Raw genomic sequence first — 19,349 nt, forward strand, 5'->3', positions numbered from 1 at the left:
AGGTGGTTTTTGTGAATGTTATAATTCTTTAGGGATGTTGGCAGGTTTGAATCCCAGGTTTGGGCGTTATTGTACCCTTGAGTAAGGTACCTAAGCCTGGATTGCTTCAGTGCATGTCCAGCTGTATAAATGCACTCTGTAATAATGAAATCTGTGCGTGTTGCTCTGGATAAGGTGCGTATACTGACAGAATGACCAGCCTAGGAGGCTCCTGTGGGAGAAGCAGTGAAGTGCAAGGTGTTCTGCTTTCAAACACACCTGAGAATCTTGCTGAAGAACAATTTATTTAAAACACAGAATGCCAACATTGGTATGAACACTATTTCCACTTGGTACAAATGGTACTTCATTTTTTGTTAAACTGATATAATGTCTCTTGCTCCTTCCTCATTTGTTTTTTTCCACAAAAAAAAACTCCAAAGGCATTTGGGAAACTTCTAGAAAAGGATCCTTAGGAAACTAACCACAACTCAGGACTCAGGTTCAATAAAAGAAAAAGTTAACTAACCATAACTCGGGTTCAATAAAAAAAGTAAAAAAGCAAACCGTGCAAAAAACTTGGCATTCAAATATTGAACAGTTGAAATTCCGTTTGCTCTGGCCCTGAACGCCGAGAGCAACGCGGGCTCTCCGGCCCCCACAGCTACTTCAGCTTCATCATGGTCCGCCATCGGTCTTTGATGTTGACCGACGTCCGGCCCTTGAAGGGGAACCAGTCCCTGATTTTGGCCCAGCTTCCTTCGCCGTACTTTGCCACTCCTTGCCGCACCCACTCGCTCTCCTCTTCCGTCCAGGCCTGCAACCAACCACAGTTCATCCCGTATTATAAAGAGTAGGGTTATTTTGCAATGTTTCTTTTTTTCTAGAACTCCATTTTCAGTGTTCTAGATCTCCACTGCTTTCAGTTGCCAGTTGCAGCGATTGTGACATCAGCAATAGAATGTTCCGTTACGAACGTTCTAATCACACGTTTGTGATCTCACACCTTGTAGGGTTAACCACACACCACCATTGGTCCACCACTTTTGCACCAGCCAGCAACATCCACAAATTAGCCAGTAGTTTTATACATAACGTAGCCTGCTAAAATGGATGAACTGTGGACGAACAGGTCTCCCGAAGCAAAAAGAATCATGTCAATGTAACATGTAATAAGCATATCAGTGAACAAAGAGGAAAAATACCTTCTTTCTCACGCTCCTTCTAGTCCTTTTAAAGCCTTAAAAAGCAATTGGACAAAAAAGAAAAATATTAACCCTCATGTGCAGCAGTTTATTTTCACATTCCACCATTTAAAAAAAAAAAGAAAATAGATTTTTAATTTCTTGCATTTTATCTAATATCACAAAATGACTCCTGTACTTTTACACGTCCAAACTGAAGCAGTGCAGCATCCTACCCTGCCGGGCCTCACCAGAGAACAGGGCCTCCTCGTCGCTCCAATCCACCTTCGTTTCTGTGGCGGAGTCCAGCATCCTGTGCTTTCTCCTACAGGAAGAGGAAACGGGGGCTGTGTTTAAAGGCGCTGTCGCGAGGAAGCGCCTCTAAACCCATCGCTCTGCACCGGTGAGCTCAGGGAAAAGCCCGAGGTCTGGCTCTGGCTCTGGCTCTGGGAACAGGTGCCAGACAGGTAACGCGCGTGCACATGACGGCAGACTTACGGCGTCCTGCTGGGGGCGGAGGTCCCCGGGGCGGCGGAGGTCCCCGGGGCGGCGGTGGTCCCCGGGGCGGCGGTGGTCCCCGGGGCGGCGGTGGTCCCCGGGGCGGAGGTCCCCAGGGCGGAGGTCCCCGGGGCGGCGTCCTCAGGGGTGAGCGACACGTCGCTGTCACTGAAGCGCCTGCGAAGGGGGCAGGAGGAGAGGGCTGAGCCAGCGTAACCCAGGCAACCCAGCGCCAACCCTAGCTGGCGCGCAGACGCGACGGCGCCTCCCGGAGGCCAGAGTGCGGCGGTGCGGGCTTACCTGGCGCGGCGGTCGCGCGGCCTCCTGCAGGGCAGCACCGGGGACGGCGGGGCGCTGAGCGGCGACTCCTCGCTGCTCGGGTCCTTCTCCAGGGCGTTGCGTGCTTTTTCGGGCTGGGCGGCGGGTTCAGGTGGGGGTGTCTGGGGCCGGGCTACGGACTCGCCTGGGGCAGTGTGTGGTTTTTCGGGCTGGATAGTGGGTTGGCCTGGGGCAGTGTGTGGTTTTTGGGGCTGGATAGTGGGTAGGGCTGGAGCAGTGTGTGGTTTTTGGGGCTGGATAGTGGGTAGGGCTGGAGCAGTGTGTGGTTTTTGGGGCTGGATAGTGGGTAGGGCTGGGGCAGTGTGTGGTTTTTCGGGCTGGATAGTGGGTTGGGCTGGGGCAGTGTGTGGTTTTTGGGGCTGGATAGTGGGTTGGGCTGGGGCAGTGTGTGGTTTTTGGGGCTGGATAGTGGGTAGGGCTGGAGCAGTGTGTGGTTTTTGGGGCTGGATAGTGGGTAGGGCTGGGGCAGTGTGTGGTTTTTTCGGGCTGGATAGTGGGTTGGGCTGGGGCAGTGTGTGGTTTTTGGGGCTGGATAGTGGGTTGGGCTGGGGCAGTGTGTGGTTTTTGGGGCTGGATAGTGGGTTGGGCTGGGGCAGTGTGTGGTTTTTGGGGCTGGATAGTGGGTTGGGCTGGGGCAGTGTGTGGTTTTTGGGGCTGGATAGTGGGTTGGGCTGGGCCAGTGTGTGGTTTTTGGGGCTGGATAGTGGGTTGGGCTGGGGCAGTGTGCGGTATTTCGGGCTGGGCCGCGCGCTCCTCCGGGTCAGCTCCTGGCTTCCCTTCCCGGGCCGCGCGCTCCGCCTGGCTGACCGCAACGGCCACCTGGCTGTCCTCCTGGCTGTCCTCCTGCAGGACCAGCCAAGGGATGGTGCAGGGCCTTAGCGTCTGGGACCCCTCGGCAGGGCATTCTAGCAGGGCGTTCTCAGACTCCACCTCCTGCCTCACCTCGCACTCCAGATCACTGAAGGAGGCGCCTCCCTGCTGATCCCCTCTCTCGGTCCCGTCGGCAGCCCTAAGCACGGAGCGATTCAGATGCACGCCATTAGGGTTCCCGCTGTACCTGAGACAGCGAGCATGTGTGTCAGAGAAGGCTGTGAGTACCGAGTGCACACCCACACACTCACTCACTCATACACGCACACGCACACACACACACATACACTCACTCACTCACTCATACCCACACACGCACACACACACACACACTCACTCACTCACTCATACCCACACACGCACACACATACACTCACTCACTCATACCCACACACACGCACTCATACACTCACTCACACACACGCACTCATACACTCACTCACTCATACCCACACACGCACACACACACATACACTCACTCACTCATACCCACACACACGCACTCATACACTCACTCACACACACACGTGCAGACACACACGCACTCATACACTCACACACACACATGTGCAGACACACACGCATGCACTCACTCACTCCTAGATGAACGCTCACGCTCCCTCATACACACACTCACATTACAACAGGCGTTGTGAGCCTAGCCGAGGGTCCGGCTTCTCCGTCCCGCGAAGCCGTCTGACAGTTGCTGATTCCGTGTTCATACAAATACTTGCTGGCGATTTCCTCCTTTGCAATCTGAGACAAGCAGCACACAGGTAAGCGCTCCTGTTCTGGTTAGGACTCTGTTACCTGAGCATCTACTGTACATCAGAGTGATCCCTATGCAGCTTTAATACCGTCCAGTGTTAAGAGTATTGAGGCTACCGGGGACTACTAGTGTCTCTTGACTAGTAGTCTCTAGTGTTAGGAATATCAGCAATTAGCACTTTGTAGCATTCACATCTTCAGTAGTCTTCCCCCTGTAGCGGTTCAGGAATTTAAGGTTGCCTTGCCAGTCCTATATTTTATGAGGACGTTGGGGTACACACCCCAACTCTTTAAATAAGAGCCATGGGTACTTCAGTGACCACAGTGAGTCATGACCTCATTCTATTTCAATGAATAAACACTTTTCAAGTAAAATTTTATTACTGCAAGTTTTTTTGACTAGGAAGACAACACAGCTTTAAAAAATAAAAATAAAGACGGACTTATGAACATACCAAGCGCAAGAAAGGCTGTGGCATGGTGAAGATGTTTTCGGAAAATTCCATCATTGATTTTTTGAACGCCTCGTAGCTAAATTGCTCGTGGGCAGGGTCTACCTCATACTTAGACAGCAACTCCAGAAGTCTTTCTTTCTGTGGGAAAACAAACACCAACCTCAAGCAACACTTTCACCTTTTGACAGAATGACAACTTCACTGCCAGAAGTTTCAGCACTGAAAGTTTTGGTATCTGACGGAGAGTCAGACTTTGGAGAACTTGCCTGTGATTTTTTTGGGAAATCCCATTTTTGAATAAGTTCCTCCGGTTTCATATGCTGCTTCTGCTTCCTCAAGGTCGTCACCAGCTGTTTGAGAAAGAGAAAGGCGGTGTGAGAGAACGGGACGCCTTGCTCAAACTCGCGCACGTCCAGCGAGAGCAAGCGCTGAAACGTGCTGCAGAAGGACGCTCCTGCGCCTCGCCTTCCTCTTCCTCTTCCTCTCCCAAGCCAACGGCCACGTTCAGGAAAGGTCCGAAACGTTACGCCACTCTGCGCACTGCACAGCAGTGAAATGGACCCGGATGCTAATGGCTGCCTCGTGCCATGGACCTCCACGGCATCGACATGAAGGCATGAGCCAAATGGAGCATCGACCAATCAGAACCTCTCCTTTCTATGTGCCTGGGCTCTTAATCACTCCTGGCAAATCCAACAAGCAAAATAATTTTTTTTTTTTTTTTTTTTTTTTTTTTAAATGAATGGATTGTTGCTCTTATTTCTGCCCTTAAGTTTCAAACCCTTAGAGTTTGTTAAAACAAGGCCAGAGGAAGAAAAATGAGATCAAGTCAACCCATTGTCAACACCAGAATGCCACTTGCCATTTTAAATCCAATCAAATTCACAGAAGGGCTGTACTTGATCCTCATTTTTCTTCTTTTAAAACAGCGGTCATAACAACTTTCTATTCAAATCGTGGTCATTATTTGATATTACTCAGTTTCCTTGTCTTCGGAGTTCGGACAGACAGCAGTCCCCTGGCTCAGGTTACAGGGGCAGCTGCTGGCCCAGGGGGAAGTGCTCACCGCCTCTAAGATAGACTTCTTAGTATTATCCGCAACGTCCCATGGAACAAAGATCTCCTGTTCGATGGAGAGGACCAGCCGCAAAGCAGACTCCAGCGGTGAGCAGTCTTCCTCGTACTCAAAGATTAAATCTGGAGGGGAGAAGGGGGGGGCGTGGAAGCAATCGGAAACCAATTACTGCATTTTCATACACCACCTGAAATGATTTTGTCTGCCGGCATTTGAGTGCCAAATGTCAGCAGTGGCAAGTTTTATGAACCAAGGATCAAATGCAAGCAACGTGAACTGTTGCAAAAAATAAAAAGAAGCAGAACAGAGAAACTCGAACACAATGAACGTTTGGGAAGTCTGTCGGTGACCTACCGAAAGCTGCCGGTATTCCCCCTCTCATGTCACCTAAAGCCAGAGCCAGGGTCATCGACAGTTAAGTTATGTTTATTTGACATGGACATCACAATCACATTGGACAAACCAGATGCATTGCTTAAGTGTTTTAGCATACATGCTAATTCTCAACACTTGTCCACAGAAGGTTTTTGAAGAGAGCAAAAAAAAAAAAAAAACTATAGAATAAAATGTACAATTAAAATAATTATTGCAGTTATAAGCACAGTGCCAGCTGTGACGGAACCAAACTTAATGATTTATGAATCCTAAATTATAATTACGATTGCAAGTATGGAACATTTAAAAACAACCAAATAATCACATATCAATGTATGCCTACTCTGTGACTTATTCCAAACCCGGAAAAAAAAAGAATCTGATTTAAAATCTGCTCCCAACTAAAATTTTGGAATCCTTTGATAGATGGACTCATGACCATACTATGTATTTTTCTCGAGTGCTCTGTGGTCAGGAGAACACAGTTTGGAGTTGTGTGTCTCATCCAGAAAGATGCAGGCAGGTAAAGCTGACAATATCGTGTGCCTTAGCGTGCCTGATATGACATGAAGGACATGAGCTTACTGCACTCCAAACCTCTCTGTCCTCCATTATATGCTACAAACCATGCCCACTTCTCTAGCTGATCCACACAGCACAAATTAGGTCAGTGAATCTGCACAGAAGGAGAAGGAAAATGAAAAATTTGGCGGGACTCCGCTTTACCAAAGGAATATACGAAATTCACCTTGACGCAAAGTAGGCCTAATTATCATTGGTGCACGTATTTGGTGCAGAATAATGCATTATGTGTTCATAACGTAAACGTGGAGTATCATTTTTTAAAACGAGTCTTTTCCTGAAATTTCTCACCCGGTTTGTTGCAGTCATGGATCCGGGACAGGAACTGAATCACACGTATCCGTCTCTTGAACTTTTCCATGTTTTCCACCGGCAGTGCAACTAAACCTGGATAAATCAGCGATGTTAAAACAGTCAAACGTATCAGAGGCAAACATACGTACCCAAACAGCCTAGCTGTGTTGCCACCCAGTAAGGGTCTTGCTTATGTTTGCACAGAACTCAAATGCAATTTATACTGAACATGTATTTCCATAAAGGGTACAAAAACAACCAACAATGCGGTGTTATTATGATTAAGGTGGCAGCATTTTAAAATTGCCCAGATGTAATTATTACAAAATTCCTATTGCGAATTTCAAAATAGCTAGCTAAGCAACAACAGTACAGAAAGCCATTGACTCTACAGAACCAGTTATTTCAAAACCATGTTTAGGCTGGTTAGCTCATTTAAAGTAGCTAACTATGTTGCATATCACTGTAAAACGTTACAAGCCGTAACTTGGCAATAACAATAACTAGCTATTGAATACTGCAAACGTATCATTTGCGTTGGCAATATTTTAGCGAACGCTAAGAGTAATTTACGAGTATCGAACTAGGTCTGATGCTTTCTTTTAAGTACGGTGTTATCTGTATCCCCTGTAATATTTATATGTCTGAAGTGTTACGCATTGCATTATTTAGTATAATGTTGTGTAACATCTGCGTAATGTTGTCGTCTCGTTTGTTGGGCAATAATGAAACTTACATTTTTTTTAAACTTACCTTGAATTACATCCCGAAATTTATAAAATTTCTCGTAGTCCGCGCCTCTGAAAGCGTTGATGGCAACCGTTGTGTACCAGTCAGCGCACCAGTCATTTACCATGCCTTGTATAAAGGCCTCCATCCTCGGATCAATAGATCCCATGTTGACCACCGAACGTTTCGACTGTTTTCTGTTGTCCCGCGGTCGTCTTCTTCTTCTTCTGCTGCTGCTTCTTCTTCTTCTTCTTCTTCCTCTTCTTCTTTGGTGTTTTACGGCGGTTGGCGCCCTTTTCAGTTGCATTACCGCCTCCTTCTGGATCTAACCATGTACTGCTGTCTGGATCTCTTGTATTCTGTTACTTATTCTGTAGTTGCCCTCTAAAAACTAAATATCACCTTCTTTCCCTCCACCCTGTCCCCACACTCAAGCAGATCTGTAAGCCTTGCCTCTACTCCTAGTCTCTGTAACCCTGTAAACATTACCCTTCTTTCTTGCTCATACTTCCTGCATTCAATCAGGACATGCTCCACTGTTTCTGATTCCTGGCACTGATCGCAATATCCAGTTGGATGTTTTCCTATAATAAATAGTGTGCTATTCAAGTTGCTGTGACCAATTCTTAATCTACTTATGATTACTTGCTCTCTTCTATCGGTTCCACTGTTTCTTACCGTTCCTACTTTATTTTGTATTTTATATAAATGTCTTCCTTTTGTTTCACTATCCCAATGTTGTTGCCATTGTTTGATTACTCCCCTCCAAACGATGCTTTTCCCCTCTGATTTTGAAAGTTTAACATTAAGGTCCACATACTCTCTCCTGACCGCCTCCTTCGCCAACTTATCTGCTTTTTCATTTCCCTGGATTCGTGAATGTGCTGGTACCCACATGAACTTTATGTTTTTCCCTTGATTAGTTATCCTTGAATTATTAAACAAAAGTTCATATAATATGTCTTGGTGATTACTTCCTGATCCTGTTTTAATGCTTGACAATGCTGATACAGAGTCACTACAGATGAGTATATTATTTGCCGTCACTCCTTCCACCCACTCTAATCCTAACAGAACTGCAATTAGCTCAACAGCATAAATGCTCAAATAATCTGACATTCCTTACTGATTCCAGTCTGGTGACTGGGAATCACCACTGCAGCCCCTGTCACCTCTGTTATTGGATCCTTTGACCCATCTGTAAAAATCTGTAAATAGTCCTTGTAATTCCTGTCCCTATGCATGTAATATTCCTGAACTAAATCTGCTGTTTTATTTCTGTGCTTTATATTCAATAGTTCTATGTCCACATAAGCATTTTGCAACATCCAGAATGGTCTCACAGGCCACAACACAGTTGGACAAAATTCAATTTCATGAATTTGCATTTGTTCTACAATGTCCTTGCCTACCCATCCAAAGCTTGTTTTTTGTGCTTTTTCCCTCTCCCAACTAGCCTCCAATACCCTCTTAGTTGGATGACTTTCTGTCCTTCTGGTAGTTCCATTCTCTCCTATCTCCTTTTCCCATTTTCTTTATCATTCCCCAAACTTCTCCTATCTGAGTGGTGTTCCCAATTGACCCACAGAACTTCCTCCAATATGACCTCTTTGTCTGTCTTATCGTTTTCTTAACCATTGCCTGTGCTTTTTTGTACTGGACCAAATGCTGAAAATTATGGGATCTTTTGACTAGTTTAAACGCCTACTCTTTACTGCTTGTTTGCACTTATCATCCCACCAAGGTACTAATTGTTCCGCGGTCTTATTCTTCTTCTTCCGTTTTAATGTCTCGTTCCCCTCAACTCCCACCTGAGTCGGGATCCACAAAAACTCGCTGATTCTAAGTGTCAACCGAGGTTTACAATATTTTACATAGTATGTCCTCTGAATGAATGGAATGAATGGACTGCATTTATATAGCGCTTTTATCCAATGCGCTTTACAATTGATGCCTCTCATTCGCCTCTCTGCAACTAGACAATATTTTAAACTTAACAGTGCTGCACTTGAGTCTGAACGAACTTCTTGTCTTACTGGATGTATTTCCTCTACCCACTGCAGTGCATCATAAACAGTTCTAAAACTCTTTTTCGAAAGCTTTGTTTTTTGAAAACTTCATTCACGAGTTGTGGGTTACACATACAACTTTCCAAACTTAATTTTTCAAGCGAATTTTCTCAAATCTTTCGCACTTTTTCTTAGACACTCGCTTACAGGCTTTGCAACGTTTTTTAAAACGTTGATCTTTAAAACCACGTTCTCATTCGAATTGTAATTTTTCAAAAAATCACTAGATGGAGTCACGGTGCTATTATGAATTCGGTGTGTTGGAAAGAGCGAACACCCCCCCCACCCCCACCCCTTACGCCAAAAGTTTTGGGTTTGATTTTGGCCATAGCGCATTTGTGAATTGCATCTTTATTAACCCTGAAACATTTTGAAAGAAATGTTACAAACATATATTGGGCTATTATTTAATTACATTTAATTATGTAAATCTACTTCGGTACCCTTCTTCCCAAGAGGAGCTGCCAGCCCCCGCTACTCTACCATCACAGAATAAAGGCTTTCACGCAACTCTCCCTTTAGTTCACAGGTAGGGGATCATTTTTAAAGATCACATATTTGTGTTCACTTAAAAGTAAAAAGAAGGAAAAAAACACGCTCAATGTCCAATGACAGATGGAGGACATTAAGAGGTGGTATGGGGACATTTTTTCTGTTTATAGGGGAATTAATTCAGGTGTCTGGCAGCATTGTTTCGCAGGCCAAGGTTGTAGTAACTTTACAGCATTGAGCTACTTATGACAGGTGTTCTATTTGCGTGTCGGCATTTGAGACGATGCAGAGACGCACGGTTTGTGTTTGCATCCTGTTTCATCTGTCCACCAACAATGTCCGTTCGATCGCATAGGAAGGACTGTGTCGCAACAGAGACAACCTCTCTCATTTTATCAGATGGATGAGCTCTGTGTCTTTACACACGGACCTAGCCTTCTGTTCATTTGAATTCGGACATTGCCGTCTAGCAGAATAAACAGACCGCACACAAAGCAGTCGCTGTAGCAGCCCTCCGCCCCTTCCGAGGTCAAGTCGACCTGTCTCACCACGCCGGAACATCCTGCCTAATTTAATTTAAATGATGCGCAGCAAACGCACACGAATCCCAGTGTTTTTCTCTAGATATTCCTCGGGTTTATTGGAACAGTTTGGTGTATCTCTGTGTTTAAGACGTTTCCAAACAAGACAAAAGTGTGCATGTGTTTTTTGTTTTAAAGCCACTAATGGAACAGGTTTGAGTCATAATCGCTTGGCTAATAATCTAGAGATTTATATTTTACTACTACATTTATGTGTTTCTATTCCGGGCGATGTTGCATATAACAAATATAATGTATGACGCTTATAGAAGCGCAAAAGTGCTTATCGAAGAGCGTTCTTCCAGTTGCGCGTCACAACTTTCTTAGCACTGTCAGTGAGCGACGATAATATATTATTCTTCACCTAACAAGCTTTAATAAAGAGCGTGGGTAGCACGAGAATTCATAATCTTGAAAGTCCTTACAAGATCAAAATTCAGTCCCATCTGAGGCAAAGGTAGAATGACGTTATTTGAAAATTTGCCCAACATCCTTAATGAATAACTTAACGAGAGGAGAATCAAGTGTGCGTCCAGCTGTTTCCTGTTGAAAACGTCAATGTAATGTGGATAAATGCTGGGGATTTTCTTCGTGAATCCGTTTCCAGCTGCCCAAACCTCACTTCACCGAAACGATGCTGCGCTATGGAGCATAGACGGAATATTGAGGTGTGAATCTCAGCATCTTCTGCGCGGGATTTTTAATGCCTTGAAATAAATTCATATTTCTTGGGGTTTGACAGAAGGATACCCGTGGGGATGTCTAACGGTTATATCTTTCAGTGGTTATGCCATGTCTTCAAGGTAACTTTACTGATTTGTACACTTTAATATTGATAGTTTTCCCGGCAATATTTTTAGCATTATTTCATAATAACTTTTATACTGAGTAATTACAATATTTGTGCGAAATAGTTTGTAAATATGTGCATAACGCAACATTTTCTGCGGAAATATCCCTGTGCTTTGTCATACCGATCACATTATACTATAAATGTTTTGTTTCTCATTAATTGTGGTTTTGAAGAACCAGGGGCAGACATGTATTCTGTATGTATGCAGAATATGTAGTCGTGTGTGTGTGCGTAAATGTATGAACACTCACAGTTTTAGGGTGTAATTGTGTATAGACAGTTGTTTAGCTACAGTGTGCGCTGTAGAAACTGATATGCTGGCTGCATTTAGGAGCACCTTGGCAGAGGCGTGAGCTCCTAAGTATAAACCTCTCTCGGATGCTCCATACTTTTTAAGTTCAACTTTCAAACTCGCTTCAGTTTGACTGCAAAAATGGAACCGGCGAAAATAATAATGAGCTTTTCAAAGACCTTTTTTAAAAATGCTTTTTAATGTCAGTGGCTCCCCGCTGCGCCCTTGGAAAATTTGGAGACGAAGAGCTCCCAAATGATGTAGAACCTAGATGCTCTCTATTGTGTTAATTTGACCGGTGGCTCATCCCCTAGTAGCCCAGATCGGCGGCTTCGCCGTTTTCCCTTTCTGGTCGAAGGCGGCTGGATCCGCTGCTCCTGCATCTTGTGAAAAAGTAATCTGGTCCTGTTCAACAAGCACGTGTCTAATTTCTTTCCTTTGTTGCGACAAAGAGAGGTGGAGGGCGCATTTGTCAGTGAAGAAGCACATTCTCCTTTATGCGCTAGTCAGAAGTAACTGTATAATGGTGAGCATTAGCTTCCCAATACTTGCTTCAAATGAAGTTAATTTGGAAGACACATTTTCACATATTTTATTTATTTTACTCAATGTTCGGTCTATAAACCATGTATAAGATCCTGTGACGTCTTGGACTTTTTATTTCATAAATTTGCAAATACTGTCTTAACATTGCATTGCAAAAACGTTTGTGCGTGCGCGGTGCGTGCGTGTTTGTGCGCGCGCGTGTTTGGTGACAGTTAGCGGTAGTGGCTAGTTCTTGCATTTATCTGTGAGCCTTTCCATCGATGTTGCTGTTAAGGAGTAATCCGCTGTCGTTGCGTCTGCTATAAGCACCTGCTTATCCGAGTGATCCCTGAGCTTTAAGAGATGTTCTCCATTTAACAGAGAGGACTCATTGTAGCCAGGGGAATTAGTTGAATGAATAGTGAACGTACTTGATAGGGCAGCTAAGACTGTTGCTGATTAACATGAGGATGGGGAAATTGGGGGTGGATGAGAGTATGGCACCAAAGCTGCCATTACCTGGGCTCCACTCTGCACACGTGTGATGGCCAACAGTCTCCTTCTCCTATTGATTGGTTTAAGACGTACTGCCTCACTCTCTTTTCGGATTGGTTGAGATGTGCATCACGTCTCTATATCTCGCTCTCCCATTGGCTAGTGTACGGTGTGTTGCGTGTCTGACAGGCTGTCCTTTCTTGCAGTGTAAGATGGGCTGCTGCTGGTATAGCCACACCCTCTCCCTGGTATTCTGCATCCTTACCCTGTCCCCGGCGGTGAAGGCGGGACCTGAGACCCTCTGTGGGGCGGAGCTGGTGGACACTCTGCAGTTTGTGTGTGGCGACAGAGGTTTCTATGTCAGTAAGTGCACTGATTATTTATTCATAAAGCAGCACTGCTGCCCCCTCTCTCCCCCCCTCCGTCCTCCCTCCTCTCTCTCTCTCTCTCTCTCTCTCGCCAGTTCCCCTGCTAATGGACTCCTTCATAAATAAAAAAACAGCTGATTTTTTTTTTTTTTTTTGCCTTTCATTTCCCTGTTCTGTGTCTTTGGCTGAGTGTGAGGCTGGGTGTAGAGTTACTGAATTGGGCTGCTGCTCGTTTCTCCCTGTCCACAGTGGCCAGGCACTGAGACATGCTGGGGCCTCATTTGGGCTGCTGAGGGTGAAATTACTGCTGAGGGTGTGTGTGTGTGTGTGTGTGTGCGTGTATGTGTGTGTGTGCGTGTGTGTGTGTGTGTGTGTGCGTGTATGTGTGTGTGTGTGTGTGCGTGCATGTGCGTGTGAGTGTGTACGTGTGAGTGTGTATGTGCATGTGTGTGTGTGTGTGTGTGTGAGTGTGTGTGTGGGTTCATATCCAAGTGCTAAATGTGCGTTATGTTGATGGAGGGTGGCTGCTGTCCCCTCAAATGCGAAGTTGGCGGGGAGGGAGGAGGAAAGCTGTCAGTTTCTCCACTGCACTGGAGAAGCTGCTCAAAAAAAGAACATCAGCGAGGATCCCACATCAAAAGAGCTCAGATCTCAGCCGTGCGCTTTACACCTGGAGCAAGAGAGCGCCCAGGGCTTCTCATTCAACGGCTCAACCTCACACCTGATCAGGGTCTGAAAAACTCAGAAAGCTCATAGACATCCCTGTCTGTCAATAACCCCCCCCCCCCCCCCCCCACTGCAATACTCCATGCCCCGCCTCCTGACCTGGCTCATGCCCCTGCACGCTGTTTTTTTTCCCCATCACATTAGTTTTGGTGATCTTTCCAAGTAAAAACCCAACGGAAAATGTTTTTTATTTGCTTGAAATCTCAGTGCGCCAAGACCCGCTTATGGACTCCGGACTTGACGCCGTGGTGCATTGTGGTCGCTAGTACCCCCGTCCCCCCCCCGTGCTGTCCTGGATAAGTGATCACACGGCTTGCGTGAAACTTCTGTCACGTTGCGTTGCTTTCTACTAATTGTGTTAGAAACCCATCTGTGCTGATGGACTGACCTCCAGCTGCAGACAGGAAACGACCCCCGTCTGTCAGGAAGGGTGACTGGTCATGGTATCAGGCACTGGGGGCGGGGGGTCACTTTCTGATGGGGTTGGGGGGAAGACCCTGCCCTCTCCATTGAAACATGAATCCGCTGATGTGTTGGATTGCATAATTATGCCCCTGGGGGGGGAGGGCAGCGCAAGTCCCTCTCTTGTGTGAAAAAAAGGCATTGTTCAAAGACTGAGCAGCGCTCAAACCAGCTGACCTGTCAGAATTACGTCCAGCTGGAACTCACCCGTACAGAAACAGTGGAACAGGACTGGAAGCCTACAATGTTAGCTGAATGACTCTGCACTGGTTGTGTGAGGCACTGTAGACACACAGTACGTTCTCTAGGATATATCTATTCCACAGTTTGAGTGCCCTGCCCCCCCCCCCCTTCCAGACCAGCGTACACACAACATTGTAAATGCCACATTAAGTTATTTCATTTGGTAACATGGAAAAGCTTACTGGAGCTTTGTTGCTTGTCATCAAATGCATGGAGTTAGATCTCCTGGAAAAGTCACTGGAATTCTACACCTGTCTGTTTCTCTGTCTGTCTGTCTGTCAGTCTCTGTCTGTCTGTCTGTCTCTCTCTCTCTCTGTCCCCTCTCTCTCTCTCTCTCTCTGTCCCCTCTCTCTCTCTCCCCCTCTCCCTCTCCCTCTCCCTCTCTCTGTCTCTGTCTCTCTCTCTCTCTCTCAGGTAACCCCTCCCTCCTTCCCCCCCCCTCAGGTAGGAGCCCAGGCTACGGCTCGACCTCCCGCCGCTCGCACAGTCGCGGCGGCATCGTGGATGAGTGCTGCTTCCAGAGCTGCGAGCTGCGGCGGCTGGAGATGTACTGCGCTCCCGCCAAGCCGGGCAAGGCCGCGCGCTCCGTCCGCGCCCAGCGGCACGCCCACGCGCCCAAGGGCCCCAAGGTGAGGGGCGCTCAGACGCACTGCACCCTGCTTCGTTTGACGATGGCTCTTACAGGGTCACGGGATTGTCCGTCTTAAGCTCTCAGTAAACAATGATACCCTGTCACCGAGTTTCAGCCATGTCACTAAGCCAGCATGGGTCTTCTTCTGTGCTTTTTTACAGAAACACATTTCCTGTAGCAGTTCTCCGTCGTGTAAGGTATGCACTACCCCTCTGAAGAGGTGAAGCTGCATGCTCCTAGCATGCACCAGCATCAGTATGTTAATCTTTTTTTCAGGAATATTTTGCTATTGGAACAAAATGTGACAAAAAAATGATACTCGGTCCTCTGGCATAATATCTTTGTCACAATATTTCATGTCTTTCAAACTGTACCTTTTCATGCAAAATGAAGCCAGTGGGCAGGCAAGCAATAATATGCAAGAATGTTACACTGCTAGATTCCTGCCCAGGTGCTTAAGGGTACTTGCAAAGGGAACTTAGCTTAGGACCAACGATTAAACACTGTAATATTACAGATCACAAAATGTACCCTAACAAAGTGTATTATTATTAGTTGCTGTAGTAGTAGTAGTATTAGTATTAGTAATAGTAACAGTAGTAGTAGTGGTAATAGTAATAGTAATAGTAACAGTAGTAGTAGTACTAGTAGTAGTAGTAGTGGCAATAGTAGTAGTAGTAGCAGTAGCAGTAGTAGTAGCAGTAGCAGTAGCAGTAGCAGTTGTAGTAGCAGTAGCAGTAGCAGTAGCAGTAGCAGTAGCAGTAGCAGTTGTAGTAGCAGTAGCAGTCTCAATCTCAATCTCAGTATCAGTATCAGTAGCAGTAGTATATTAAAGTATACAAAGCTGATGCTCTAAGCCTCTGAGAGTCTTCCTGCTCTGTTTCAGGAGGCGCACCAGAAGAACTCCAGCCGGGGAAACGCGGGCAGCAGGAACTATCGGATATAAGGGAGACAAACGAGAGACGCACAGTCAGACAACGAGGACGGACAGGTGGACTTAGGAAGGGGGTGTGGCCTCAGCTGGTTCTGTTGTTGAGCTGCTGGCTGGTGGGAGAAGACTCGAATTGAGAGAGATGATGATTTAAACCCTGCAACAGGGCGAGAGGGAATTTTCTGGGGATTTTACACAACACTGTATCGTACAAACTGGGAGACAACTAGGGGCCCTTAACCATGTGTGCCCCAGGCTGTGCCTGTCCAAAATGCCAAACTAGTGTTGCTGCTGAAACATGAGATATCGGGTGTATTTGTGACCTCCCTGTGGAGATATAGCACACCCCCCCCCCACCCCCCCCACCCCCAATGTGGCACAGAGCTTCCTGTGTGACCCTGTTGCAGTCGTCTCGCCTGACGAGATGAATTTAGCTTGAAGGCGAAAGTGATGCACAGTACATATCTAATGCTTGCATCTGCATCAAATGGCCAAGTTGTACCCTGACTGAGTGCAGCATTGGTCAGCTTGCACTATATTAAGCAAGCAAAATTCACCCGGTTTTTTTTTTTTTTTGTTTGTTTGGTTTTTTTTTGTACAATTACCTATCATTCCTCATGAAAATTCTTATGGTTCCCAGTCATAATTCCATGTGGAATTTCTTCTCCTTCTCAATGGAAATGCTTCCCAATGGTTTCTGATTAAAAATTAGGCCTGTGTTTGGAGGGACATAGATTACTACAGATGATTCATAGAATAGCTAAGCATCCCCCCCCCCCCCCCCCCCCCCCCACCAAAGCTCAATGGCAGTATAGCTATCACTGCTCTAATGGCAGAATAGAGGTTGGCTGAACCAATAATAACGATGCTGTTAGAGAGGTGTGAACCAAGTGAACATTCTGTATTGTGCGTGTGCTTCAGACATTTACCATTCATAAAATAATGAAGGTACTCCATTTTGTGCTAGTTAGGCAACACGGCATAATGCTTGCACGGATGGTGGCCCGCAGGACCTGGAGTTGATTAGCCCTGCTATACGCCATATACTGCCGGCCAGCTGCATGTGGTGTACAGGTCACAAGTGTTCATATGCTGTAGCTATCTGTAATCCCATTGGCCAAGTGATGTTATCGATGTTTGCGTGGAGCATGCCTCCAGGTTTGGTTGAGAGGGCAGACAGACTACTGACATGCACTGTCCAGTTGTGCCTAGCAAGCTCTGTGAGCCAATATATAAACACTGACCTGCCTGCCAGATAGACTTTCTGGACTGTTTGTTTACTGCGTGAGTGAGAAACCCCTTTTTTTAAACCATATTTGTACATTCCTATTTTCCAAGAATGTATTGTTCGCTCATTAACAATCAACAATTGCAAAAGGGGGGAATTAAGTGAACAAACCTTTTTTTTAAAAAGCGTTTTTCGAAAGCTTAAAGAGCCTTTGTGTGCGTTTACGCAGGGTTTATAACCTCGGTTAGAACGTTAGCAGGATATCACAGGAAACTGGAAAGAACAGTCTGTGTTTTTGGGTGCTCAGCTCTGGGGAGAGGGCACACCGTGTCTCCGGAGGACTCCAGGGGGTCCGACCTGAAGACAGATATCAGCGTGGAGCCGTGGTAATGACTGTAACCAGATCCCAGGGTTCCTGGGAATAGCCACCCAGAGACAGATGGGTAATGATTAATTCAGTTTGGCCTGGCCTGTTCTGTTCTGTTAGCATTGGGAGGAACCTTTGCTTTTTTGGACCGCGCGATTTTTCATCAGGAAAATGAGAAGGGGGGGGGATAAAGAGAAATGCTGTTAAATTGCACGGCAAAAGGTCTGCACGTACACACACCGCCCAGAACACGGTGTTCACCTCAAACAAACACATAAGCGCTGCTTGCGCTCCAGAAGCCAGGACGCGCAGACCCACGTTCGGCTGTGTAGAGCGCGCGCGCCGTGTGCGGGTTCATACATTGCGAGATAATCCCTGTTCTGAGAATTGCCGCGGTCGCGTCGGTCCGCCCCGGTTTCAGAATGTTTGTCCTGGTTTTGCTCAATCTCCAATACCGGGAAGCACGTGAAGCCAAAGCGACCTGGAGAACCCACCGTGAGGCTATATAAAATAGCACGCGATCACGCATCGCTGTGTAAACATCGCATCGCATCGTCCCCGTCTGGATCTCGTCACTGTCGCTTCACGTCACATTCCTCGTCGATAACATCATCGTTATGTCATCACATCACGTTGCGCCGCACTATCCACACCTCGACTGTATATAACCCAACTAGTGTACTCCGACGGAATTTATTTTATCATGCATTGTTCTACTGTCATTCATTATATGTGATAGTATCATATAGCAAAAAATCATGTGCAGAAATTTTACCCCGTATAATGGTGCTATATAGTGTGTTATATGCAAGGGCTGGCTAAAGTTCTGAAAAAAATGAGATGCTGGATGCTTTTGCACAGATTTGTGGCTGTGACTGTTAATAGTTTTTTAAATAATTTTTTTCTTATTTGTAAACTATTTCAATCAGCTATTTGTGAGTCAGCAGATGTTTCAAATCTGAATCGATTTTTTGGAATCACATCTGATGTGGTCCCACAAAGGTTCATTGTTTTTCAGTTTTTTCTACTGTTTGTAATGTAAATTATTATAATTATCATTGTTAGGCCTATTATTATTATTATTCAAGTTTTTGATCCCTATGCCAAATGACTTGACAAACGAGAACTGTGAAGTTTTACTTTCCATTATTATTTAGATATTCAAAGTCCTTGTGCACTTTTGTCTATACCTGCAACACATTTACTGCATGAATCAGAAATCCCAAGTTTTGACTTAATTGTACATAATGTGCACATGCACAATGTCGCATGTTCTGCTACATCTGTTTGCCATGAAAGGCTTGGCTGGCTGGACTCTACTCACCAGTCACCCCTGCCAACGAAAGAACAATAAAGACACGCTTTCCGAAATCGTTTCCCATGATCCCAGCACATTGTTCTGCAAAGTGCCAGCAAAGCACTGTAAAATGACCTGTTATTCATTACATCACAGTATTCAAGATCAGTGCTGGGTAAGGAGCTGGTCTTGTGACCGAAAGGTCACAGGTTCTATTCCCAGGTAGGACACTGCCGTTGTACCCGTGAGCAACTTAACTGCCATTGCTTCAGTATATATCCAGCTGTATAAATGGATGTTATGTAAATGCTATGTAACAAGTTGTGTACGTCGCTCTGGATAAGAGCATCTGCTAAATGCCTGTAATGTAATATAATGTAATGTCTATTTACAAGTGCTTTGTGATCAATCAGATTATTACTACTGTCAAAGTCATTGATCATTTTAATGAAAGTTTTTGAAACGTTTGTGTGTGTGTGTGTGTGTGTATGAGAGAGAGAAAGAGAGGAGGGAGGGAGGGAGGGAGGGAGGGAGAGGGGACGGAAAGAAAAGACAGGAAGGAACGCTTAAGTGCCCAGTCAATGGTCATTAATAAATCGATGCTGCAACTAAAACCAGAGAGGTGGAGAAAAAAAATTGGA

General features: G+C 45.8%; 2 protein-coding genes across 3 annotated transcripts; one reads left to right on the plus strand and one right to left on the minus strand.

The window, feature by feature from the left end:
* Positions 1-643: 643 nt before the first annotated feature.
* Positions 644-7,275, minus strand: terfa (telomeric repeat binding factor a). Its single transcript, XM_035402231.1, has 8 exons — positions 7,173-7,275; positions 6,417-6,512; positions 5,071-5,290; positions 2,808-3,057; positions 1,962-2,074; positions 1,662-1,838; positions 1,371-1,488; positions 644-796 (listed from the first exon to the last, which is right to left on the minus strand). Exons 1-8 carry the CDS (start codon positions 7,273-7,275, stop codon positions 644-646), a joined length of 1,230 nt encoding a protein of 409 aa, XP_035258122.1.
* Positions 7,276-10,566: 3,291 nt separating this feature from the next.
* Positions 10,567-19,175, plus strand: LOC118219087 (insulin-like growth factor I, adult form). 2 transcript variants are annotated; one of them, XM_035401958.1, is made up of 5 exons: positions 10,567-10,958; positions 12,662-12,818; positions 14,699-14,883; positions 15,047-15,082; positions 15,772-19,175. In XM_035401958.1, the coding sequence occupies exons 1-5, from the start codon at positions 10,854-10,856 to the stop codon at positions 15,829-15,831; spliced, it is 543 nt and encodes a 180-aa protein (XP_035257849.1). In that variant the 5' UTR covers positions 10,567-10,853; the 3' UTR covers positions 15,832-19,175. The 2 variants fall into 2 exon arrangements, with proteins under 2 accessions (XP_035257849.1, XP_035257850.1); XM_035401959.1 differs by having other exon boundaries at positions 10,577-11,093.
* The last annotated feature ends 174 nt before the right edge of the window (positions 19,176-19,349 follow it).

The sequence above is a fragment of the Anguilla anguilla genome, chromosome 19 (assembly GCF_013347855.1).
Source record: "Anguilla anguilla isolate fAngAng1 chromosome 19, fAngAng1.pri, whole genome shotgun sequence".
Lineage (NCBI taxonomy): Eukaryota > Metazoa > Chordata > Actinopteri > Anguilliformes > Anguillidae > Anguilla > Anguilla anguilla.

Coding starts and splice junctions, on each gene's coding strand:
- terfa (XM_035402231.1), bottom strand. CDS start 7,275: ATGGTAAATGACTGGTGCGCTGACTGGTACACAACGGTTGCCATCAAC. Junction 1,839..1,961: donor CCGCGCGACCGCCGCGCCAG/GTAAGCCCGCAC, acceptor CCCCCTTCGCAG/GCGCTTCAGTGACAGCGACG. Junction 1,489..1,661: donor TCCGCCCCCAGCAGGACGCC/GTAAGTCTGCCG, acceptor CTCTTCCTGTAG/GAGAAAGCACAGGATGCTGG.
- LOC118219087 (XM_035401958.1), top strand. CDS start 10,854: ATGTGGATAAATGCTGGGGATTTTCTTCGTGAATCCGTTTCCAGCTGC. Junction 10,959..12,661: donor AGCATAGACGGAATATTGAG/GTGTGAATCTCA, acceptor CCTTTCTTGCAG/TGTAAGATGGGCTGCTGCTG. Junction 12,819..14,698: donor CGACAGAGGTTTCTATGTCA/GTAAGTGCACTG, acceptor CCCCCCCCTCAG/GTAGGAGCCCAGGCTACGGC.